This window comes from Micromys minutus, assembly GCF_963924665.1.
Source record: "Micromys minutus genome assembly, chromosome: 8".
Lineage (NCBI taxonomy): Eukaryota > Metazoa > Chordata > Mammalia > Rodentia > Muridae > Micromys > Micromys minutus.
Genome location: NC_137977.1, coordinates 47959444 through 47986299, shown reverse-complemented (window position 1 = coordinate 47986299; position 26856 = coordinate 47959444). Strand labels below are relative to the sequence as shown.

Here is a 26856-nt window from a genome sequence, read left to right as displayed (position 1 = left end):
AAAACTGCAGCATGGCCATATTTTAACATGTTTGCCAATGCCAAAGAAAGAGATACAGAATTGCTGACTTGTTCTGCTTAGTCCATGGTAGAAAGTTCTGTCAGCCCATCTGGCCCAAGTTCAGGGACACCTCTTCCAAATCTTAGAAATCTGTCCATACTTCTGCTGAGTAACTATAACTCTTAAGATATTAAGCTTCAATTTGTTGAACTTGACAAATTTCTTATTAACTTCAATTCTTGCTAATTCTGACAGGTGTGATTTTTCCCAGAACAAGCCTCGCCTTGACTCTCCTCTCCTCTCTCCCTTTAGCCCTCCTCCTCCTCCCCTTCCTCCTCAGCCCCTCCTCCTGGCCTTATAAGCAACATGGTGGCTGGGGCAATAGCACCTCACACTTGATGAGACTCTGGCTTTGAGAACCAGCAAAGACTCTGGACTCCATTCAGAACAGTCACTCAGGGTTCTGCCAATAAATAATTCCACTGATGGTGTTTTGTACTAAAAACCTGAGAAATACTATATTTAAATCAATGAAACTTAGCGAGATATTAGAAAATAGTAGAGAATGAATAACTAGGCATTGTTTTAAAATGAAAGGATAGTTAATCTTAGAAAGTTCTAATTTATCATATTAGGTTAAGAAAAATAACCACACAAGTAACTTATATACTAAATAATTAATTTAATAAAATCTGCACATTTCTTTTAATGTTATTTATAGGAAGTAATTTGTCAGGTACTGTTTTGTATTGTAAATTTTTAAGTTAGTCAAGAGTACTGCATTTGTAGAATATTTGAGAGATCATCATAAAAATATTTGTATAAACATAAAGTATGTTTACTATATTATAAAATGGAACTCATACCCTAAATGATTGGATGAATTCTGGTTTGTCTCTGCAAAATAAAATACATTATTTACAATAAATATGTTCCTAGAATTTACTGAATAAGTATCTATAAAAATGTTTCTCTTTTCATTTCTGATTTTATTAATTTTGGTTTTCTCTATTATCTTTTAGGTAGTTTGCCTAAATGTTTGTCATTCTTGTTTATCTATTCAAAGAATCAACAAAAAATTGATTGCTTATGTTTTTGTTTTTATCTATCTCACTAATTTTAGCTACTCCTAATGGTTTTGTTTGTTTGGTTTGGTTTGGTTTTAATTTTTAGACAGTGTCTCTCTCAACAGTTCTGTCTCAGGACTCACTGTGTAGACTAGGCTGGCCTCAGACTCAGAAAAATCTGACTGTGTCTGTCTCCTGAGTGCTGGGATCAAAGGTTCATGCCTTCACGGCTGGTTCAGCCCTAACTTTTAGTATCTCTTCTTACCTACTCTTTTTGATGCTGTTTCTCATGTTTATACACAGCCCTCAACCACAGCACTAAGGTATTAACATGGATTCCCCCTAATTTATTTTTAATGTAGACATGTAGTGCTGTAAATATTCCTCTTAGGCTCTTAGGACTGCCTTCATTATAGTCTGTAGATTCTGGCATGTTTTATTTTCATCTTTATTAAATTCAACAAACTTTTACATTTCTTTCTTGATCTTCCCCTTGACCCAGTTTTTGTTCAGTAATGTATCGTTTAGCTCTCATGATTTTGTGTACTTTCTGTTGATTCTACTGTCCTTTGGTATCCAATTGTATTACTTTTGCATTCAGGATGTGATTTAAATTTTCCTAAATTTGTTGAGATTTGCTGTGTGTCTCAGTATGTGGTCACTTTGGAGAAAGTTCCAAAAGCTGCTGAGAAGAAAGAAATTCTTTAGGGTTCGGATGAGATGTTCTGTAGATGTCTTCTATGTCCTTTTCATTATGGTGTTATTTATCTCCAGTGTTTCTGTTAAGATTTTATATAGATGCCTTATCTATTGAGAATAGTGGGGTATTGAATCACTCGCTATCATTGTGTTTGGGTCAATCTCTGGTTTAACATCTAATAAGATTTATTTTATGAAATCAGGTACTTGTTTGTTTGGTGAATTAATGTTTAGTATTAGAATATCATCTCAATGGACGTTTTATTTTAGTAAGTATGATGTATCCATTACCATCTCTTTTAATTAGTTTTGGCTCTTTTAATTAATTTTTTCAGACTTTAGAATAGCTTAACCTGCTTATTTCTTTGTTCCATTTGCCTTGAATACCTTTTCCCAATATGTTATGCTAAAATAATGGTATCTATCATTGAAGGTAAAGTGTTTTTTTCTTAGAGGCCACAAAACATGGCTCTTAATTTTTAATCCAATTTGTCAATCTATGCTTTTTTAAAAAATTGCATAATTTTCCATCCCCTCCCAGCCTTCCCATGCACCCCTCTGCTTTCTCTCAAGTTGATAGCTGCTAGTTTTTAAATTCTTATCACATACACAAACACACACATGAATATATAAACACAATTTTTCAGTCCCTATTGAGGGAACCTCATTGTTGGCTCAAGACACACCAAGACCGAGGTCTCATCACCAAGGAGATTTATTTACCTCAAAGAGACAAAAGGCAGGGATAAGAGACAAAGACAAAGAGAGAAGGACAGGGACAAAGTATAAGGAGGGGATGGAGCAAGGGTATTTGTCATGAAGTGGGACAAAGGACTACCTCTGGATAGAGAGCAGACAGATGTGACACATAGGCAAACGGTAGTTTATAAAGATAAAGGGAAAAACCCTGTGTTAGGATGAGGTATTTTAATTTTAATTGGGCATGTTCATTAGGTGATCCAAAGGGGGTTTTAATTATTCGACTTTGATACCTGGACCTTGGTAGTCAAACTCAGGAGGAAGTAGTGGCCAAATATGAGAATAGACCGCAGGGGCTAGTTTTAGGAACAAAATCTAATGATTTTTAGCCATTAGAGGTAATGAAGGAGAAGGTAAGACCTGCCACAGACACATGCTCCAGTGGGCTAGTGTCCCTTCACCTAAAATCTTACTTGTATATACATAATTTCAGTGCTGACCATTTAGTATTAGATGATCAATTTGGGAGTTCTTCCTAGGGAAGACTATTTTTTCCCCTCTCAGCATTGATTATATGCTTGTAATTTGTTCTCTTGGGTTGAGGTGCCATGAGGGTTTCCCTTTCAATATCAACATATCTATTAGGATGGTCTTCTTTCTGGTCTTGTTCAGGTATCCATGCTGAGGAAACTTCATGGGTGTAGCTTCTCTGACATTAATAGACAAAATCTCACAGCAAACTTCCTGTTGCTCTGGTTCTTACAGTCTTTCCACCTCTCCCTTTGCTTGAGAGGAAGAAAATATGAAACATCTTGTTTATTTCCAAGAGGGACATATGTAGCTTCAGAGAATATTCTAGAATATGTTGCATCTCTAATTGAAAGGAGAGGAGTTACATTTGACTGGAAATTTAATTTATCAAATAGGCCCAAAGAAGGAGTATCAATGCCCTAGCACCTACAGAAAGCCGTGTTAAGATCATATCCTTAACTATTATTTAAACAACTGGATAAACACAAACCTGTCTGAATTTTTCCATCACATCCATAACTAAGGTGATGATATGTATGTTTTCTCTCAATTTGGTATTTAAATAGAGTGGGTGGCATTGAGGTCCCAAAGAACCATCAGTGAGCCTGTCCTCCATTACCAGTTGCACCTGGGTCTTTGTGGCCTGAGTCTGTGTATTTCAGAGAAGCCTGACATATTATTTACAATAAACAAGGACAACGTTTAGGAGGTATTTGTTGTATTTCTTGTACCTTATAAAAACTTGTTAATTGCTCGTCATCTTAAATTTTGTTGAGATGCTTCTGCAATAGTGATCTAAACCACAGTAGTCACTGTCTTGTTCATGCATAGGGTGTTACCAGGATCTTCTAAAGGAAGTCTGAGCAATTCTTCCCTTGCTTTGTTAATGACTCTTTTCTTAACATGAGCATGTGACAATATATAAATGTCAGACCAGGACAGATGATGAAGAGTGGAAATAAATTGGACCAGCTTGTTCATGTGTGGGATTCTTTTCATGGGGGATCATTATTTCCGATTGTACTCTGATATAAAGCGCTAGTTGCCTCTGATCATTTGCCCCTAAGGAATTTTAGTATAATAAAAACCCCTACTTAAGTTGGCAATGTGTCTGAATTGTGTTTCCTGACAATTCTGAGTGGGAGAAATACTATGAAAGCAATGGCTGAGTGGGCTGACAGGATGCAAAGCAGGAAATGGAGACGGAAATCTAGATTACAGACAGATTCTGGGTAGAGTTCTTACAAGTATCCTAATTCCAAGCAAACACTCATCCAGTTGGCCTCATCTTTCTCTCACAAGATGACAAAAGAAAGTCTGGAAACAGAGGGTGCTCATAGCATACAACTTAAGCCCATCTACAGCCTTGGCCAGAAGCTAGTCCTTAACATCAGGAGTGGTGGCACAAGGTCACCTGCATTGGGATGGAAAAATACAGGGCATTGTTAGGGAAGATGGCTCTGGAAGCTAAAGGGGACTTAACTGAATGTTGCTCAATGGCATATCAGTATGCCATGAAGGAATGGATATCAGATGTCTCATCAACATTTTAACTGTGTAAAGCTTGGTTCTGACTGGGAGGACTGGGGGAAGAAGGAGGGACCCTCATTGGCAACAAGCTGGCAAATTGAAATACTGATATTTGTATTTTAAAAAGTAGTTTATCTTTCTTAGAGTTTTTAGGCATAGTGTTATGCAGGGAGTGTTGAAGAGAAACACAGGTAGGTACAGATCTAATAGTTGTATTAGATATTTTCTGTGGCTGGAGTAAAAATGCCATAGCTAAAGCATCTTATTTGTGTAGATGGTTCCAGTGGGAAAAGGTTCTAACATGGCAGCCACAGGCATAACTGTACAAACAAAAGATGAGAGCTCACATCTTCAAATGCAAGCATGAAGCAGAGACAGTAAACTAAAAATGGTGGTAGGATTTTAACCCCATAAATCCATCCCTAAGAAACACTCCAGCAAGGCTATTTACACCTCCTAATCCCCCATTAGAATCTCCACAAATCTTGTCAAGAAAGGTACTATCAAGAAGTTTTAATTTCTGTAAATAGGGCATAGGAGTGAAGACTTTAGTTGCGGTTTTCTCATTATAAATAAAAATAACATTTTTTATGTATCTCAAAGCCATTTTCAATACTATGTGTAAAGGTATTCTTCAATTACAAAAAGAGAAACATAAACAAAAAGCCAGCCACAAAACCTTTGATCTACAATCTGTCCTGCCAAAAACCATGAGAGGGCAATGGTGACACACAACTTGTGGGAGTAACCAACCAATGTCTGATTTGACTTAAGGCCCACTCCATGAGAGTGAACTCATACCCAATACATGTTATGTGACCAAGAACCAGAACTACTGCATAGTACAGAGGCTTAGAGTAAACCCAAATACTACTAAGAGAAAAGAGTAAAATTACTCCTAATGATATTCTGCTATATTTATAGATTGGTGTCTTATTCAGCCATCATCAGAGAGGCTTTCTTATGCATTGATGGAAAGAAATACAGAGACCAGTACCACAACAGCTCAACAGCACACACACACACACACACACACATGAGAGAGAGAGAGAGAGAGAGAGAGAGAGAGAGAGAGAGAGAGAGAGAGAGAGAGAGGGAGGGAGGGAGGGAGGGAGGGAGGGAGGGAGGGGGAGGGGGAGGGGGAGAGGGAGAGGGAGAGGGAGAGGGAGAGGGAGACAGACAGACAGACAGACAGAGACAGAGATTAAGAGCAAAAGAAAGAGAAGTTGGAACATACAACTCTAAATGAGATGTTTCCATCAAATTCCTCCCCTTGTAGCCCAGAGAACTCCACAGAAGAGGAGATGGGAGAGGTGTAGGAGCCAGAGGGAATGGAAGACAGCAAAATAATGAGGCCCTCTAAATCAACAGAGCAAAGCCCATATGAGCCCATAGAGGCCAAAGCAGCACATACAGGGCCTGCACAGGGTTGCATCAGGTCCTCTGCGTATACACCATAGCTTTCAGCTTTGTATTTTATGGGACTCCTGAGTGTGAGAATGAGTGGGTCTCTGTTTCCTGTGCCTTCTCTTGGGGCTCTTTCCCTTCTGTCGGTTTGTCTTGTCTAACTACAATGTCATGGTTTTGTTTATCTTACTATACTTTGTTTTTTAAAAGGTCTACCTATGTTGTTTATTATCTTTGTTGACTTTCACATGATGATGAACCATTGCTGCACGTGAGGGATAAAAACAACTTGCTTATGGTATATAATTATTTTGATATATGTCTATCAAACTATTTTATTGAACATCTCTAGTCTATGTTCCTCAGGCATATTGGCCTATAGCTTTGTTTTTGTGTCTTTTTATGGCTTTGCTGTTAGAGTGACAGTGGCTTCATGAGAGGGTATTTTGTGTGTTTCTCATATTTCTGTTTTTAGATGTTTTAAGAAGGATTGCTTGTATGTCTTTGAAAGTCTAGCAGACTTCACATGTCTTCCTTGCTCATTTGGTCTAGTTCTACTTTATCTTCAAATTCTAATGTCCTATCTTCTGTTGATTACTGCTACTTGTAAGGTTCTTGTTTGATTTTTTAAGTTGTTATTGGACATTTCAATCCCATCTTCATTTCAGCTTGACTCCTCTTCATTGTTTCTGTCTCTTTACTGACTTGTAATCTCAAGTTCTAAATTGACCATGTCATTTCCCTCTGCCTTATGCTTGTCTTCTTGGGCATTGCTCAGGTATTTATTGTCCTTAAGTTCGTTCTCCTTAATGTCATTGAGCTGTTCCTAAGTTTGTTCTCCTTCTTGAGAACTTCTTTTTGAGCTGCTTCTTTGTGTCTATAAACTCCTTGAATTCTTTTATGAAGTTTATGAGTGTCCTTTTAATTCTATATCCTGGAGTTCAACAGTGTAAGACTCATTGGCAAACATTTCTAAGGGGTGGTAGGTTTCAGAGACAAGAAAATGGCTTGATTGTTTATACTGTATTTTTGCAAAAAGATGTGGGCATGTGAGCATTGTTCTTGGTCCTAATTCTGATTTAGACAGAGCAATTATAGTATGCAAGGAAGATATGCAAGTGAGTTGTTCCTAGAGTTTGGAAATGTCTTGTACAGAATGAAGTCAGATGAGCAGAAGGGACTGGGCTGTACAGCATGCACCTCCCAGTACAAGTTTTGATCTGGGGGTAGATCCGGCTGAATGGAAAGATTGGATGTGGCATGGGAGGGCCTTGTAGGTTGGGGAATATGTAGTGAGGGTCAGAGCAGAAGCCTAGAGATCAGATGTGGTGTCTGTAGGGAAGGCCACACTAGGTTGTGGCACTGAATGTGGGACCCAGGCTAGATCTGGTAGGTTGGGGAGAGGTCAGGAAGACTCACAGGGTTAGACCCTGGGAAAGGTCAGAAGTCTGGCTCGGCAGAGAGATCAGATGTAATGCAGTACAGGAACAGTTTTGATCATACATATCTCTTTATCTACATATCTCTTGGACGTATGTTCTTTTAATATCCATACTTTGTATGAGTTCAGAATGATGTCCTTACTTCATTTGCCAAACCTATAGTTTTTGTTTTAGGGGTTTTAAAAAAGATGTCAATTCCCCCCTACATATTTTCATATTAATTAGCTAAATTCAAGGGGGGGGAGGCCTGTTTATTGTATTGACTTTAAATAAAATACTTATAAATTATCATAGGATGAGCTGACATCTTAAAGATATTCTATTTCTCTAAGCAATGACATGAAGTGTTTTTCCAGCTTCCCATGAATACTTTGATGTTTTTCAGGGCTGCTTTTTATGCTTCAGTGAGATTTATGTACTGCCTCTTCAATTCATTCCTTCCGTTGTATTTATTGTCATTTTTAAGAGGTTAGATCTACTTTTAATTATTATCTTTCTATTGGCTACTTTTAGGACACATCAAGAAACTGAGTTTGACAAATTAATTCCATACCCAAATAATATACAAAATTTCCATGACTTGATTTATGGTTTAAGTTAAAAAGTTGATTTTTGAGAACTTTGTACATGTATATGATAAAATATGATCATACCTATTTCCTCTCTTCTGATTCCAGGAATGTACCCTCTCAAGACCCTCCATCACAATGTCATGTCTTATGTATTTAGTTTTTCTTTTCTTTATTATTATTATTATTATTATTATTATTATTATTATTACTTTTAAAATAACTATCTGTGTCCAATTTGTGCTGACCATATGCTCATTAGGTTAGGGACATCCTCTGTCGCATGGGAAACCTATTAGTAGCCACATCTTCTTAAAAAAGAAAAAGATGCTCCCTCCCTTAGCAACTATCTACTGCCAATAAATCCCCATTATCTGGCAAGGCCTGGAAATCATCAACACCATCCATGCTGGACATTTGGCTTCCTTGTTTCTCTGTAGGTTCTTTAGGTAACCAGAGATGCTATGAGATCATGGTGTCATTATGGTTATGTTGTATTGTGTCCAGAAGACAGCACTTCATAGTAAACTCTACATCCTCTGGCTCTTAAGTTTTCCTTCCACCTCCTCTTCTACAATGCTCATCAAGCTTTGGTGAATATAGGTGTCTCAATTAGGGCTGAGCCCCCAGTCTCTTATTCTCAGGATTTGGACCCGTAACTGATGTCTCCATTGATTGTTGACCAATGCAACAAGAAACGTCCCCCAAACAAGGTTGAGAGCAATCCATATCTATGGGTTTAAAAGGTAATTTGATATTTTGGTCATGTAGCAAATTAACAACAGCATGTTCTATGCTAGGGCCTATGACCTCCACAGCTGTGGGGTTTTGACCAGGATTACAGTGCCAGACCTAAAATTCCTTCCTGTGGAACAGGCTTCAAATATAATCAGAAAGTAGTTACATAGAAAAAGTCATGCAACTATTATATTATACCAGAAGACACATCTTGACTGATGGGTCTACACTGAAGTATGCAGGGTTCAGTACTTGGTTAGACTATGGATGTCTTTTCTCCCCCTTCAGCCTTCACAACCCTTTCTAGCACTACAAAAGCTAGCTATCAAGGAGGAAATTTTCTGTTTGTTTAAGCCTGATTCCCCTGTTTTATAAAGAAAGTATGTAGCATCTTTAACAATAACTATTTATGGTTTTTTTTTTTTAGATAATCAAAGGCAGTAGCAATAGCTTGTATTTTTTAGACCTCTGGGGCCCCTGTGACCAATAGGGAGTTGACTTGTCATAACCCCTAGAAAAGGATCCATTCAATTTGGATTTTTATAGATTCAATTAGAAATTTATGAGTTTAACAACATCCTTCATAACATTTATAGATATAATCATGTGAATTCTTTCACTAAAATTATTAATATAGGGCATGCTTGTGAATTTCTTCCTAATAATTACTGAACCATGTAGGACAAAAGAAAAATAGAATTAGTCATTAAAACTTCTATTTTTATTTACAATATTTTATTCAATAACAATGCAATGTTAGGTTAAATATTTATTTTTATTCTTTGAAGGGGGAAAGAAGATAGGGTAAAGATTCTTTGAAAAGTGTTTTTTTTTTTCTTTTTCCCTTTATTAAAAATGGATTTTTTTTTCTCACATAATGCATCCTGGTCACAGTCCCCCCCCCCATACTCTTCCCCTTTTCTCCCCACCTCCCCTTCCATCTGGATCCACTCCCTTTCTGCCTCTCATTAGAAAACAAACAGGTTTCTAATGGATCATTAAAAATACAATGGAATAAGATAAAACAAAAACTGACACATTAGAATTAGACAAAACAAACAGAATGAAATGAGCCCAAGAAAGGCACAAGAAATATAGATCCAGAGACATTCTCATTTGTATACTCAAGAATTCCAGGAAAAGCACGAAGCTAGAAGCGTGATATATGCCCAAAGTTCCTGGTGCAGCCCCTGTGCATGTTACCACAGTTTCTGTGAAGTCATGAGCTTTAGGTGTGCTTATTTAGTGAGCCTTGTTTTCTTGGTGTCCTTCATCCCTTCTGGCCCTAGTGCTCTTTATGCCTCTTCTGCTTCAGGGTTTCCTGGTCCTTGAAAGGATGGATTTGATAGAGACATTCAGTTTACAGCTAAGTGTTCCAAGGTCTCTCACTCTCTGCATAATGCCAGACTCTGGGTCTCTTTGTTTCCATCTGCTGCAGGAGGATGCTTCTCTGATGACATCTGAGCAAGGTACTGGTCTGAGTATAATATATCAAGGGGTCCTTTTATTGTTATGTTTATTTTTAGAACTGTAAAATTGATTTTGCTCTAGGTTTCTGGATAATCTAGTCTCGGATTTTTGGTCAATGCCAGGATTGGGTCCTATTTCACGGAGTGACCCTGAATCCAAAATCAGACATTGGTTAGTTGTTCCCACAAGCTTTGTGCCACCATTACACTAGCATCCAGCAGGCAGAACACCATTGTCAACCCAAGGGATTGTGGCTGGGTCGACATTAATGTTCTCCTTTTGGCAGTATGCAGAGTAGCTTTCAGTTTCTAAGACACTAGAACATAGGAGTGATGGCTTATGTAGGCAACAGCTCTACCTCTTCATGTTCAATGTCTTTTGTAAGTGTTGCCTTCAGTGATGGGGCCTTGCCATTAGTATGTGGACAGCAACCTATAGTCCTGGCAATAGTTTGGGTTGTTTGTGGGTTCCCATGGGACCCCTTTGGCCAACAATTCAACTAGATGTACCTCATTGCTAGTGCTAGAAGCTTCTTTTGGTGATGGGAAATATTTAGTTGGCACTCTGGTTCCCCCATTACTTGGTAATTTCAGTTAGATCACCTTCATATGTGAATATATTTTAGGAAACTTCTACTGTATTGTTTCTAAACTATGCTTCAAATCAACCTTAAATTTAGCTGTCTCTCCCCATAGTCCCCTCTACCCACACTATATTATTCTTGTAGTCTTATGCACTTACTATATTCCTCCCTCTTCCCCTACTATTCTATTCAATACTATATACTATGTTGGTTTAAAATTTTATTATAGTATATGTTTCATCACATTTAGATATGTAGGTTGCATTTTATTCACAAGAATATAAACACATTTTTTAATGTTTTCATTCTCAAAACTATGTCTCTGATAAAGAGCTGTCTGGTTCTGAAGGCTAAATTATCTCTTCTTTTGTTGTTATTAGGTTTTGAGAATTTTATACAACATATATTTTATTATATTCTTTTCAATCTCCCAACTCCTCCCAAATCCTCCCACCTTCCCTACGCAACTCATTTCATGATTAATTGTCCTTTGAAATTCTGGGGCCATGTTTAATTGTTTGCTTGATTCACCTTAAAAGCTATTTATACTTTTTAAATGGAAATGCTTTTAAAACTAGAAAGTAGTTAGTGATTCTCTAAGAGTTTTGTGACTATGATACTGGAGGCACATCTTGCTTACCAGTTCAGATTGAAGTATGTAGCACTGGATTATTATTCAAAGAATCCTGGTTTTCTACTTACTATTTATTATTATTATCATTTAACTAATTGTGGTTTTAAATTTTCTAGTTATATTTGAGCTCTCTGTGTTTGGCCAATTGTTCTTTTTAGCTATTGAGTAGAGATTAAAGTATCTCATCAATTTTGTTGGTACTAATAAAAAACTTATTAGTTGTAATCACTATAATAAATCATCAAAATAATTCTAACAAGATTTATTATCAGTTTTGTATGTTGTTAAATTTTATATGTGGCTAAGTTTGGCAAATTATATTTTGTAAAAGCATTTGTCTCTTATGGAATTCTAAGTCTTCTTTAAAAATAAAGTAGAGCTAAAGAGATGGCTAAGCCATTAAGAGTTAGGTTCATAATCAAGAATAATATGTAGAATGTACAGAATTCTATATTTTTCTAATTTATTCTGTTTTGATAAATTTTTTGCTTTTAAGTCTGTTGTAATTAACAAATTTCTTCATCAATTTAGCTTATTTTTAAGTACCCTAATTTGGGTTTATTTTTACTAAATCTACTTATTAATAGTGGGGATTTTCATTCTAATTATCTCTGTCCATTTTGTGTTTGGCCATTTGTCCATTTCTAGCTCTTTAAATGGAGACTTATTACTGTGGTGGTTCTTTTAATTGAAAATAGGCGTTTTTCATGCAATATATTCTGATTATGTTTTCTCTTTTCCCATCTCCTCCTAGATCTTCCCTGCCTCCTGACCCACCCAAATTCACACCCTTTCTTTCTCATGGTAGAAAACAAAAAGGCTGATAATGATACATCCAACAGCTAGAGACCATGAAACAGACACCCCAACACTAGGCATGAGAAGTCCTCTTTTGGGTCATTGGTCAGGATTTCCCAAGAGAATGCCAAATACTACAGGATATTCCTCTTGCTCTAGGGTACTCCCAGAGGTGGAAGGTAAGGACCTTAACACATCATGTACTTCAGAGCCACAACAACCAGCATGGCATGATAGCCCTGACGATATAATAAGTAATGCAATACTCATACCTTGGTGGTGGACCAAGATCTGTCTAATTGGTCTTACAACTCCCTCAATAGGAGAGCATGCTTGATACTGGAAACCTAGCCAACAAACAGAGCTAGTGAAGTTCTGGATATTGGAGGATAATCTACAACCAATACTTTACTAAACCATGACAATCTCGAAATACATTCTAAATATGTTACTTTATACTTAGAGTCCTTTGATGCCCCGCTAACTAAGGTTGAAGTATGATATTACCAGAAAGCCCTGAGCTGGGTGCAAAATGGTGGACTCCTTTTAACCAGCAGGGATTCTTCTCTGACCTTGTCTAGGAGCTCAAAACCCCTATACCATCTACCTATAGAATGACACGTAGCCTTAATTATATTACAGGTTCAACTATTTTTTTTTTTCTTCAGGTAAAAACCTAATCAGTATGTACCTGAGATTCCTGGGGTACCTCTCCATGCTAATGAAGCATCACAGTACCTTATCCTTCAGCCAATGGCCTTTGCCTGCCCTGGAAATTTTTATCCCTTCCCTAAAACTGTATAACCATTGATTCACCCCAAAGTTAATCTGTTTCTCCAAAGCTGATCCCAGAGATAAATCTGTTTACCCGCAAATATGTCAAAGTATGTTTTTGAAGTTCAAAACTCTCAAAGAACTAATATAGTGAAAGGAAGAAGGAGGAGGGTGATCAGACCCCTAAGCCAGCTAGTGTACGGTGGAAGTATGGGAGGGAAAGGCTAGGTGACATCATTTCTAGAACTTTGTGGGAGAGGGTCGTGTACCATGTGTTCTTGCGCTTGTTCATTCAATAAGAAAAAGGTGATGTTTTTAGTCAGAGAAATGAAGATGGGATGGAGAAAAGAAAGGACCTGAGGTGTTGCTGGCAGCACAACAGCAATTAAACAAGAGCTTTCTGTGGGAATCTCTACTGATGCACGATTGTAAAGTTCAGTCTGAAGATTTCTGTCCTATCACAACTAAGGTCTGAAAAAAATCAGAGTTAAATTTACTTCAACTTAGAAGAGCAGAGAAAAGTATAGCAAGACCTCAAAAGGTTGATGGAGCCATCAAGAGACTGTGTCAGATCCTGGAACATCCACAGGTCCGGGATGCAGTGAAGTATGAGGTGATGTTTCAGATAGTCTGTTTTCTGGATGGCCTATTTTGTGGTATAGTCAAGGACAAGTCAGAGGATGGTACTGGAACTATTATTAATTAGAATAATAATAGAGTTTTCTAGGTTACCAGAGGTGGGAAAACAACCAAGCTGAAGTAAGAAATAGATAAAACTTATAAGAAGTAAAGACAAAGAAATGTGGAAAGACAGGGTACAGTCTGGGATCTGGCAAAAGCATTTACCAAATAGTCTGGAATCCAACAGGTTATTAACCTACTTTACAAACATTAGATGTTTAAGATGATGTTTTTATTCCCTATTTTTCATAACCAGAAAGCACAGCATGAAACCTCCAGATCTGTCCTTGCCTGCTGAAGTGTGAAACATCAGGGGGGCAGTGGCTTGAAAGGGGGATCAAACTCAAACTCAGAAACAACCATGAGAGGAAACTCATGCCAATTTAGTGGTCACTCAACTAAGCAGGGAACATATCCCTGTGACTTCACAGGTCTCTAGTCAGCTCTGCTTGGTGTTAGCTGACACTTCAAGCTCAGAACAAACAGTTCATCCAGGTAACCTCTCTTTGCTCCCTCTATCCTTAGTCTGAGTCAGGGGTGATATTCCTTGTTTCTCCTTTCTCTCAGAGGTCTACCTTTCTGTCCTATGTTGTCATTGTTACTTTTGTTTACTTTAGTTTTCAAGATTTTCCTATTGTTTACTCTGCAGGTAAAAATAGAAAGCTTCACTTACTGTGGGCCTCACTCATTTCTTTACATCCCATTAGCTACTAGATAGAATGAACAGAGGCTTAAGCTGATAATAAAGACCTGAAAAGTCTTGAGCCTAATTTCTATTCTAGACAGAATGTCATTTCAGGCACAGAGAGACAGTCAGTCAGTAAGTCAGTCTGACAGACAAACAGACAGGCAGACAGGCAGACAGGTAGAAAGTAGGGAGAGAAGGAAGGAGGAAAGGAGGAAAGAGGAGAGGGAAAGGAGAGAGATTGATTGACTGACTGATTGACTGATTGATTGATTATTAGCATAGTTTCCCTATCCTTTAGAACACAGATGCTCTCTGAAGTCTTGGCCAATATTGTACTAATACCGCATCCCCGAGGGCAATGGGTCTTTGCCTGTTGAAAAGTTACTTGTATGGTTGACTAGGAATAAACAAATGGGCATTTTCCTAGTCATCATTACAGAAGCCATGACAAGAAGTGGCTGCTGGACCCACAGGATTATCTTCTCCCTCATACTGTTGACTTGGACACATGTTACTTTTGCAGGTGAGCAAATCTGTAGATAAAAGTTGGATTTCCTTAAAGCGGGGTTGTTTTTGTTGTTGTTTTACTTTGAAGTGAACTATTTTTCTGAAATAAGAAATGTTGAGATTGCTAGTCCAAGTTCCATACCATTAAAATGTACTTTCCTAAGAAGCAAACTCAGCTTTATTTTCTACACTGTTAATTCTTCTAAACTTTAAGTTTGGAATGAAACCAAAGCTTCTGGTACACAGAGCACTGTAATGTTCCCATTCTATGTAATACATTATGTGAACATGATGTCTTTTCCTGGAAAAGATTGTGCATTTCCATGTGGAATTAATTTTTCTTTAAAACATTAAAGAAAAACACCAGGGAAGAACAAAGTCATCTGCTAGAATTATGATTCTGTGTGTCTGAGTAACTGGGCAACAAAACCCAGCAACTTAACTTAAAGACAAAATCCATATGCCTGCTGTTAGCAATACCACAATGGTCCCCACAATACATAATCTTTACTTATTGGAACACATAAATATGTTACTTCCCATGGCCAAAAAGACTTTGTAGATGTGTTTGATGTAAGGATATTGACTATGCTTTTAGAATCCAGTTGGGATTATTATAGTCACAAGAATTCATAGAATATGGAAGCAGAAGACCAGAGTTTAAGAATGAGATGTGAAAATATTAACAGACGTAAGCCTTATTGAAGGCAATGGCTCAGGATTTCACTAACTCATGGAAGAAGAAAAACATTGCACACACACACACACACACACAAACAAACAGATCCAACCCAAGATATGTCAAACAGAATGCAGCCCATAGTTAGCTTGGTTTCAGTATTTACTCCCTCTAGAATTACAAGGCAGCAAATCTATGTCATCTGGAGTCAATGAATTTGTGAAAATTTAAATAAAACAGCAACAACAAATGAGCAGTACAAATTATAAATTAGAGAGAACGATTCAGTAGTGCAGGCTGCCAATTTTCTAGACCCTAATTTCTTATTAAATGAAAAATATGTAGGGAATGTTCAACAAACAAATGTTAAAGAGCATCTGCTGGGCCTGCAAGGAGGCTCAGCATGCAAAGATGGTTACTGCAAACACTTGACAACCTGTGTTCCATCCTCAGAACCCACATGGAAGTGGAAGAGAACAATCCCACAAAATCCTACCCATACTTTCACAAACATTTTGTGACATGTGTGCCCACAAATATCACACACATAAATACACAATAAATAAATAATTAAAAGTTTAAAAAATGCAGTTGCTCTCAGCTGATCAACTGCTCTGAATGGAACTTCTGCAATAACCTTTTGTTATTTTTTTTTATGTTTTTTTTATAGTACAGAATAGAGTTTATTCAGGTCATGGGAGAGTTAAGAGGGTGGTAGAGGCACGGGGGGGGGGGGGATAGAGGAGTAGAGGCCGGCCATGAGCATGTGGAGAGAGATGGGGGGAAGGGAAGGGAAGAGGAGGGGTAGGGGTGGGAGAGCAAGGCTGCAAGAGCACAAGAGCAAGAGCCCTTTTGTTATTTATAATGAGCCTTTATATTCCATTATTTATGATGGGGTAGTCACAATAATTGGTTCCATAAATACTACTATGACAAGCACTATAAATATATTAATGCAAAAAAACTCTATGTTGCTGATAAATCTTTAAATATTTACATACTTATGACAACTACAACTATAATCAAGATAATGAACATCACCCTCATTTACAAGCAAATCCTTGATTTATTTCGAGTTTTCTCCTTCCTCACTCAGCACCTGAACACACCCCACACCAGGTACACTTTGCTAGTACTTTTCTACAAAACTAGGCATTGCATATTCTTTTTAAAGTTAGAGTCTTAAGCTTCAAATTGGGGGATATTCATCAATAAGGCTCCGCCTGGGTATGCTATGTTGTTTTCATTCATTCACCCATTGATGGACATCTAGGTTATTCTCACTGAATTACTGTAAACACAGATGTCATGGGCCTGGGTGCATGGGTTGTTACCTTATTTCTGTTGGATAAATGTCTAAGAGTGGAATAATCAAATCGTGACACATGGATACTTAAGCTTTTTAAACAATCACCAATCTCTTTTCTCAAATGGCTTCCATAATCTTTCATACCCTTCAGCAGTGTGACCGTTTCAGTTACTGCACAGTTTCAGAAGCACATAGACTCAATACTTATTTTGAAGGCTAACATTCTTATTACCAATCCTGTCTATAAAATGGTTTTTTAAATTTGTTTTTATTGTTTCAGAATTTCATACATGTATACAGTGTTTTTTTTTTAATCAGACCCATCTTCCTTTCTCTCCCCTATCTTCCACTATGCCAACCTGCATGTATGAGCACCCACTGCAATTTAATTTGCATCCCTCCAGTGAAGAGTGGTGTTGAGCACACTCATGAGCTTACTGGCCATTCGCATTGAGTCACTGATAAAGTGCCTGTTGGATGTTTGTTTTAATTCTAGTTTTTAGGAGCTCATACATAGCCTAGATTTCAAGTCCCCTGCCAGAGAGATTTCTTATAAATATTTACCACTCAGTGACTAGTCTACAGAGTTTTCTTTAGTGACTTTCAAAACCAAAAGCTTTGATATTTGATGAAGTCCAGTCTTTTTTTCATAGACTTTTATGCTTTGGGTGCATTATCTAAGTAATCTTTGCTTCTTTAAGATCACCAATGTTTGTCTTTGTTGCCCTTTTCAGGATTTTTGTTGTATTAAACTTTATTTACACTTGGAATCTGTACTGGGTTGGATTCTCTATATGATGAAATATATATGATGATAGATGGCCTTTCTTTACCACAGGATCATTCTTTTGCTCTATTTTAAAAATGTACTTCTCCAAAGTTGGCTCTTTTGGTTTTTAATCCACTTTCATTATTTATCTAGTCCCGTGCCAGAAAAAAAAAAAAATGCTAAGCTAATTTCTACAGTCTTTGTTTAGAGATGTATGTTATATCTCACATACAAAGAAGTTGATTAATGATGCCCTTGGGTGGTTGTGGTAATGAGATTGCTCATTAGATAAGGAGTTTTGATCCGGTGGCTGATGACCTGTCTTCAAATCTTTTAACTCGCATGGTAGCAGAACTGAGTCCTACAAGTTGACCTCTGCCCTTCACAGGTGTTCTAGCCAAGTAGAAAATAAGTAAGTAGGACTAGCATGATGGCTGCCCACATGGCGTGTGGGCAATGATGCTTGCCACCAAGTCTGATGCCTAGAGTTAGATTCCCAGGACCCATGGTGGAAGAAGAGAATTGACGTCTGTAAGTCATTCTCTAATTTCCACATGCACACTTTAACACATTTGTAAGTACAAATACACACATGCAGACATGCACACACACACACACATACACACACATGCACGAGAATGCACACACGGGGGGGGGGAAAGGAGGGAGAGAATGGGTATATTTATAATTTTAAATAAGTAAATGTATAAAGATATTTTAATCTAAGGAAATCTAGAAAACACGATAAAAGTGAAAACAAATGGAAATAGTGAGAAAAGCCATGTTTCTAGAGATCAATATTCTGACTAAAATGGACATAATGAAACTAACCAAAATCATTCTTGAACATAGCATTTATTCAAATGATAATATTTGGATCACCTGGGAAGAATGTCTTAATGAGGAACTGGTTGTATTAGGTTTGTCAGTGTGTGTCTTAATTGCTAATTGACATAAGAAGACCCAGCCCACTGTGGGCAGCACCATGCTCTAGGATAGGCATCCTGAAAATATGAGAAGAGAAAGCCTGCCAAGAGCAAGGCAAGCTGGCAAGGATGCACTTGTTCTTTGTCTGATTTTGATTATTGCTGTGAGGTGACTTCAGTCTTTGATTTCCTACCTTGAAATCTCAACTAGATCTTGGAATTGAGATTCAACTGAAGTCTTTCTTTCCAAAGCTTTTTTGGGGGTTGGGGTGGGGGTGGGAGGTCAAGATATTTGTAACAGCAACAGACATGAAACTAGGACAATATTGAATTCAAATTTGTGAATTTATTTTTCATAGAAAATAAAATAAGAATTTTGTGAGGTATTTTGTACAAGTTCTAAATTGGAGCAAGTAAGTAAATATTTAATGAATCATGTTAGACAAATATGTAAACAGTGAAGAAAATTATTCTAAAAAGTCTTCTGATTTTTGAAAACTTAATATGCTTCCAAATGATGGAAAAATCTATGAAAACTATTTTAAAATAGTATATTCTGTTTTTAAATTTTTAATATCACTATTATTGTTGTTAGAGGGGTATTGATTAAGATAACTTGAAGTTTTCAAAAGGGGGATGCTAGGCATAGTTCAACAGCCCTCTAATCTCAGCATTTCGAAGGAAAAGGCAGAAGAATCTCTCCAAGTTTGAAGACAGCCTAGTCCACATAGTGAGTTCCAGGATAGCCAGGCCCACATAGAAAGACCCAGTCTCAAAAATTTAACTAACTAATTAATTAATTTAAAAGAATGCAACCTCTACAGAGGCAGGTTTGCCTTTATGAGAACAATGTAAGGCAACTGTCTCTCTGTGTAAGAAGAGAGTGCACCAAGACACTGAGGCTTGAGGGTTTTACAGGGCAGGAAAGGGGAACATGCCATCTGTAGACCTATTTTCTGCATCCCCAAGGCTGTAAATTCTAACTGAAGTTCATAACTTTATGTAGCATAGTAGACAAGTTCCTTGTCAAGAGTTTCTCAGCTCCTAATCAGCCTGCAGGTTTTATCCTGGTGTCAACTTTCCTGTGGGGCTTTTCTCAGCTCACCCAAAAGTTTAGTGTTTAAGTCATTAACACTTCATTGTTTTGTGTATGAGTGGGAGTGTTTGTAGGCAGTGTGTGTGTAAGTGTGTGTGTGTGTGTGTGTGTGTGTGTGTGTGTGTGTGTGTGTGTGAGGTGCCTTGCAAATGTGTGCAAGTCAGAGAAATACCTTCAGGATTCAGCTCTGTCCCTCCACTGTGTACTCTAGAGATCTAGCTCAGCCCCCAGGTTTATGCAATTGGTGCTTTAGCTTCCCAAGCCAGCTCCAATTTGAGATGATTTTTAAGGAAATGCAAATGAACAAAAAGTTGCATTCAAAGAGTTAACATTGCCCAGTTCCCTTTTTCTTTCTCCTGTAATCACACATCATCCTCTTTGTATATAGTTTCAAGTCTCTGCTGTCCTGTGTTTTTTATCCAAAGACTAGTTATACATGGTTACCCTCTTGCTGCTTCCATGACAATAGAACACCACAGATGTCTATTTACAACTTACTTTTCCCAACCTGTGTTGCATCTTGGAAGGCCACAGAATCATAGTTCGCAGGGGTCTTCCTTTCTTTCTACTGTTCAGCTAGATAGAATTTCACTGATTAGACACAGCAAACCATTTGGCAACTGTTCTGTTTGAGTGTTTAATTTGCTTAGTGTGTAACAGCAAATAGTGCCTCAATAAATAATCTTGTTCATGTGTGTTTTGATGTTGATGGAGATATAGCTTCAGAAGACATTCATTGAATTGGGAGAGATGAAAATTCAAGTGTAATATTGTTCAATATTGACAAATTTCCCTTCATAAATGAAGCCTTTTGCATTATCACAGTTGAAGAATGAAAATACCTCTTTCCCAGAAGCTAACATAAAATGTGCTGAGTGGCTTTTTAGTATAATTTTAAATAAACTTGTACCATGAATTTAAATTGAATATTTTTTACAGATTTTTGCTTTTGTATCTTCAGTGGGTATGTTTGTGCATGAGTTATATGGGCATGTATATTGGCTACACTGTAATTGACTTTTATAGTATTTTATTTTATTGCTTTGAATATCAATTTTGCAGTATTATGCTTTTCGGAGTGCATATAGTGAGCCCAAGAAATTTACATGTCCTGCAAATACTCCATTAGTGAACTATACTTCTACCCCTAAATTCTAAAGCATACTTTGTAATTTAGAAATATTACCCCTAGTTAAAAACTCTATGGCAATTTAAACCACCTGAGATAGAAACAGAGCTATAGTAGGGTGCATCTTTCCTCTGTTCTTCCCCAGCTGTTCTCTACCTGTAGGCACAGAGAACATTCAACTAAAGCTGCTTTAAGAGTCAGCCAGTCTCCTGAAAGCCAAGGTGCTCATTCAATTTGCCTGTCAACAATGTGCCATGTTAAGTTAGCGTCTTAGCAGGGCCAGTGATAATGTACTTACATATCATATGTAATTTGATAGAAGTCTGAAAATGCATGTGATTATCATAATTGTAGAAAAACTTACTGGAAATAACATTATGATGTATTTTGCTGACCGATTTATTTATTACAGTGCTGGGGTTGAGACCGGGGGTCTGGCACATGCCTGATGAGCTCTCTGCAGCTGAGCTACACACTCAGCTCAGTGCTCTTTCCTCGGTGAGGCAGCAAATGTGCAGATGAAATAGGAGCTGTGAAAGTCAGATACAGGATAAATAGATAGATGATAGATAGATAGATAGATAGATAGATAGATAGATAGATAGATAGGTAGGTAGGTAGGAAGGTAGATAGATATATAGATAGATAGATAGATAGATAGATAGATAGATAGATAGATGATAGATAGGTAGATAGATAGATAGATAGATAGATAGATAGATAGATAGATAGATAGATAGGCAGACAGAAAGGCAGACTGACAGACAGGGTGGTCCACAAAAGAATATGGCATGCAAGTTCTGTTGCAGTAAGTTGTTTTACATAGATTTATGCAAATGAGCGACTGGTGGGTGTGCTCACATCACATTGTGCACTTTCTTCTAACACAGTATGTTTGTTCTCCATTCACAGCGCTTTTCCGAACGCGTACCTTTACTAACTGGCCTAAGGTAAACTTAAATTTCTCAGTTCTAGGTTCTCCTTCTAATCTGATTGCTCTCCTCAAAGGTGTCTAAAACTCCACAGAGGTGAAGTAGCTTGACAGATTTTCACATGGCCCCTTTTGAAAGTGCACCTTACCTCTGTAGCCTGGACTTCCTCTCATATAGCATAATTCTTCTAACATACTAACATATTTTAATAAGTATTATAGTCAATTAAAGCACAATGAATAGATACAGCTGAGCACTTAGTGAAATAACAACCAAATCTCACTTATTTCTAGTCTCAATAGCCATTTCTCATTTTTACCAACTGTATGGAAGCCCTGTCCTCTCTAACTTACCAGACACATAAATATCATACCCATTGACTTCTTACACAATACCATACTGGAATTGAAACTAGTTCAAAGGAAAGCTTTACACTTGGAGCTTAGTAGGAATTTTTATCATTATCAGGATACTTATTATTCAAGTGATTATGAGACACATTTGGCATTGCAATGAAAAGAAACAAACATTTACCCTATGGAAGTGCAGAAGACAGGAAAATCTTCAACGTTCAACTAATAGGATTTAATAATAATTCTATGTGAATTAGAGGCAAAAGGCGACTGATAAATGGAAAAAATAAACTCCATTCTTGTGATGTTTCTGTTTCCAGCCCCCATGCAAAATGTATTACCCAATTGACCCTGATTATGAAGCCAACTGTCCAGATGTCGTAGCATATGTTTGTGCTACCAATGGCTTGACCTACAAGAATGAGTGCTTCTTTTGCATTGACCGGTGGTAAGTTCAACCCAGCACAGTTATTTAGTTTTAACTCTATAATGAGTCAAGATACAAAAAACAGTTGACAATTTTCAAGACACAACTTGAGTAATCAAATCATCGAGCAGGAATGTGTAAGGTATAGAGAGGATGAGCTACGTGGAATTGTATAAGCACCCCCCCACACACTTTACAACTTCATTTAGAAGGCACGAAAGACACTGAAAAACAATGTCCACTTCCTTTAAGGAACTTTCTCTTTCCTTTAGGGAATTTGGATATCACATCGATTTTGTCAGATATGGAAGTTGTGAATAGTGGTTAATGGAACACCTTCATTTGTTTATTCTTTCCATTACTTCATTCTGGGATTTATTTCTTTGGGAATTTGAGGTGTTTAATTTACCAATTTTATGCATCCCTGTGCCATACCCAAATTTCAAGCCAAATGGAAAACAAAAAGATGAGAAAAAAATTCATATATGTTGCAAATAAACATGTTAATAAAGGAAATTGATTGTTATTCATTTCTGTGGGCTGTCAGTGGTTTAAAGCAGTGGTTCTAAGGTGGTGGGATGGGTACCTTCCCTCTCTTTTCATATTCTGTTTCTAGATTACTTATTCCTTGTTCCTTTTGGATGTAGTTAATCGTTTTAGACTAAAGTTTTCTTCTGGTGTTTTTCATAGTGAAAGATCAGTAATAGATCAGAAGATAGATAAATAAATCAGTAGATAGATAAATAAATAGATAAATTTGTTTTTATTGTGGGATGTAACACTTCTTATCTCTCTCTAGGAATTTACTCCTCCAACCACGGCATTGATTTAGGGATTTTGAATGCTAACACTGAAGCTGTGTAATTCCATGACTACCTGCTCTATTATTGATGACCTAATACCAATTCTCTCTAGACTATTCCACAAAATAGAGTCAGATGGAACACTGCCTAACTCATTTTTCAAGGCCACAATAACCCTCCTTCCTAAATCACACAAAGACCCTACAAAGAAAATGAACTTCAGACCAATCTCACTTATGAACATTGATGCAAAAATACTAAACAAAATCCTTGCAAACTAAATCCAAGAACACATCAAAACAATTATTCACCATGATCAAGTAGGTTTCATCCCTGGGAGGCAGGGATGGTTTAATATATGGAAATTCATCATCATAATCCACCATATAAACAAACTAAAAGAAAAAAAATCACTTGGTTTTCTTACTAGATGCTGAGAGAGCATTTGACAAAATTCAACATCCCTTCATGTTAAAAGTCTTGGAAAAAAACAGGAATCCAAGGCCCATACCGAAACATAATAAAAGCAATATACACCAAACTAATAGCCAACCTCAAACTTAACAGTGAAAAACTTGAAGTAATCCCACTCAAATCAGGGACTAGACAAGGCTGCCCACTCTCCCCCTACCTATTCAACATAGTATTGGAAGTCCTGACCAGAGCAATTTGACAGCAAAAGGAAATCAAAGGGATACAAATCGGAAAGGAAGAAGTAAAAACATCACTGTTTGCAGATGACATGATAGTGACCCCGGAAATTCCAACAGAGAACTTCTACAGCTGATAAACAAGTTCAGCAAAGTGGCTGGATATAAAATTAACTCAAACACATCAGTAGCCTTCCTATACTCAAAGGACAAACATTTGGATAAAGAAATTAGGGAAAAGATACCCTTCAAAATAGTAAAAAAAAAAAAAAAAAAAAGAAAAAGAAAAAAAAGAAAAGAAATACCTTGGTGTGACTCTAACTAAGCAAGTGAAGGACCTATATGACAAGAACTTCAAATCTCTGAAGAAGGAAATCGAGGAAGATCTCAGAAAATGGAAAGATCTCCCATGCTCATGGATTGGAAGGATCAACATTTTAAAAATGGCCATCTTACCAAAACAATCTACAGATTCAATGCAATCCCCATCAAAATTCCAACCAAATTCTTCATAGAGTTGGAAAGAGCAATGTGCAATTTTATCTGGAATAACAAAAACCTAGAATAGAGAAATTCATCCTCAACAACAAGAAAACATCTGTGGGAATCACCATCCCTGACATCAAGCTATATTACAAGGCAATTGTGTTAAAAACTGCATGGTACTGGTACAGAAATAGGCACATGGATCAATGGAATAAAAGAGAACATCCAGAAATGAGCCCTCATATATATGGTCACTTGATTTTTTGACAAAGGAGCTATAAACATTCAATAGAAAAAGGACAGCCTCTTCAACCAATGGTGTTGGTTCAACTGGCACTCAGCATGCAGAAGAATGAATATAGACCCTTTCTTATCTCCTTATACGAAGCTCAAGTATAAGTGGATCAAAGATCTCCACATTAAACCAGGTACACTGAAACTATTAGAAGAGAAATTAGGGAAAACCTTAGAACACAGGAGAAAACCTTAAAAACATGGACACAGGAGAAAATTTTCTGAACAAAACACCAATGGCTAGTGCTCTAAGGTCAAGTATCAACAAATGGGACTTAATGCAATTGCAAAGTTTCTGTAAGGCTAAGGACACTGTCAAGAAAACAAAATGAAAGCCAACAGATTGGGAAAAGATCTTTACCAACCCCACATCTGATAGAGGCCTAATATCCAAGGTATACAAAGAACTCAAGAAGTTAGGCACCAGAGAATCAAACAATCCTATTAAAAATTGGGCTTCAGAACTAAACAAAATGTTCTCAATTGAGGAATATCAAATGGCTGAGAAGCATCTAAGAAAGTGCTTGACATCCTTAATCATCAGTGCAATGCAAATCAAAACTACCCTGAGATTCTACCTCAAACCAGTCAGAATGGCTAAGATCAAAAATTCAGGTGACAGCAGATGCTGGCAAGAATGCGGAGAAAGTGGAACACTTCTCCATTTTTGTTGGGGTTGTAAACTGGTACAGCCACTCTGGAAATCAGTCTGGCGGTTTCTCCAAAAATTAAACATAGTACTACCTGAAGACCCAGTTATTCCACTACTGTGCATATACCCCAGAGACGCTCCAACATACAACAAAGACACATGCACCACAGTGTTCATAGCAGCCCTATTTATAGTCGCCAAAAGCTGGAAAGAACCCAGATGTCCTTCTGTAGATGAATGGATACAAAAATTGTGGTATGTTTACACAATGAAGTACTACTCAGTTATCAGAAACAATGACTTTATGCAATTCTTAGGAAAATGGATGCATCTAGCAATATAATCCTGAGTGAGGTAACCCAGTCACAAAAGAATAGACATAATATGTAGTCACTGATAATTGGACCCCAGAAAGTTCTGAACACCCCAGGAACAACTCACAGACTATATGAAGTTCAAGAAAAACAAAGGCCAAAAATAAATAAATAAATAAATAAATAAATAAGTAAATAAATAAATAATCATGCTTAATCTTTACATGCCAAGAAAATTTTTACTATTTCCAGGTTACATCTTGTTTTGAATGTACATTTTGCTCCTTGTAACTAGTAAGAGTTTAATGCATACTATCAAACCTTTAAAAAAATCAAATACTGACAAAAATATATTTATTTACTTTTATGCAAAAATGTTTTTTAAACCTGTACATTTATCTCTGTTTTTAAAAATAAAGTTGTTAAATTAAAAAAAATAAAGGCATTACCCATTAGGATAATACCTGACTTTTTGATGGAGACTCTGAAAGCTAAACTCATATTAATAACTTAATGACATACTCAGAAACTCTAGAAAAATAAGAATAAACGACAACCAAGAAGAGAAGATGAAAAGAAATAATAAAACTCGGGGTTGAAACCATTAAAACAGAAACAAAGAAGCAAGCAAACAAACAATACAAAGAATCCATGAAACAAATGATTCTTTGAGAAATTGAAGAAGATTGGAAAGCTTTTAGCAAACTTAATCAAAACAAGAGGTAATCCAAATTTTTTTAATTAGAGATAAAATAGGAGACAATACAACAGACATTGAAAAAGTTCAGAGAATCATAAAGACCTGTATTTCACCAAACTGAAAACCTGCAAAAAATAAATGAATTTCTTGATATATTTGACCTACCAAAGGTAAAGAGTAATTTAAACAGACTCATGACCCCTAGTAAAATATTAGCTGCAATGTAAAATTACCTGTCCCATCGTTTTAATAAATTCAGACTTGTGTGTGCTCTCTGTGACGACTCCAGGGACATACTAGCAATCTTTTCGACTGGGTGTCTCCATTTCTGCATGTGTTCAGCAAGGTAATACAGAATGGAAAAATCAGGAACAGGGGAGGTGGCATTGAGAAGACTGTCTCTTTAAGAGTGGAGTTGTTCTAATGTGAATTCTAACTTGGATAGTAAAAATAGCGAACTACAAGATATGTGTTTCATGAATTCCTTACCTTATGCTTCCACCTATTTGGTAATGATTCC

General features: G+C 36.9%; 1 protein-coding gene across 1 annotated transcript; it reads left to right on the top strand.

Moving 5' to 3' along the window:
- Nucleotides 1-14754: 14754 nt before the first annotated feature.
- Nucleotides 14755-22758, top strand: SPINK13 (serine peptidase inhibitor Kazal type 13; the record flags this gene model as incomplete). Its single annotated transcript, XM_080920115.1, has 4 exons — nt 14755-14833; nt 21638-21675; nt 22331-22458; nt 22710-22758. The coding sequence occupies 4 exons, from the start codon at nt 14755-14757 to the stop codon at nt 22756-22758; spliced, it is 294 nt and encodes a 97-aa protein (XP_080776241.1).
- Between the last annotated feature and the right edge of the window lie 4098 nt (nt 22759-26856).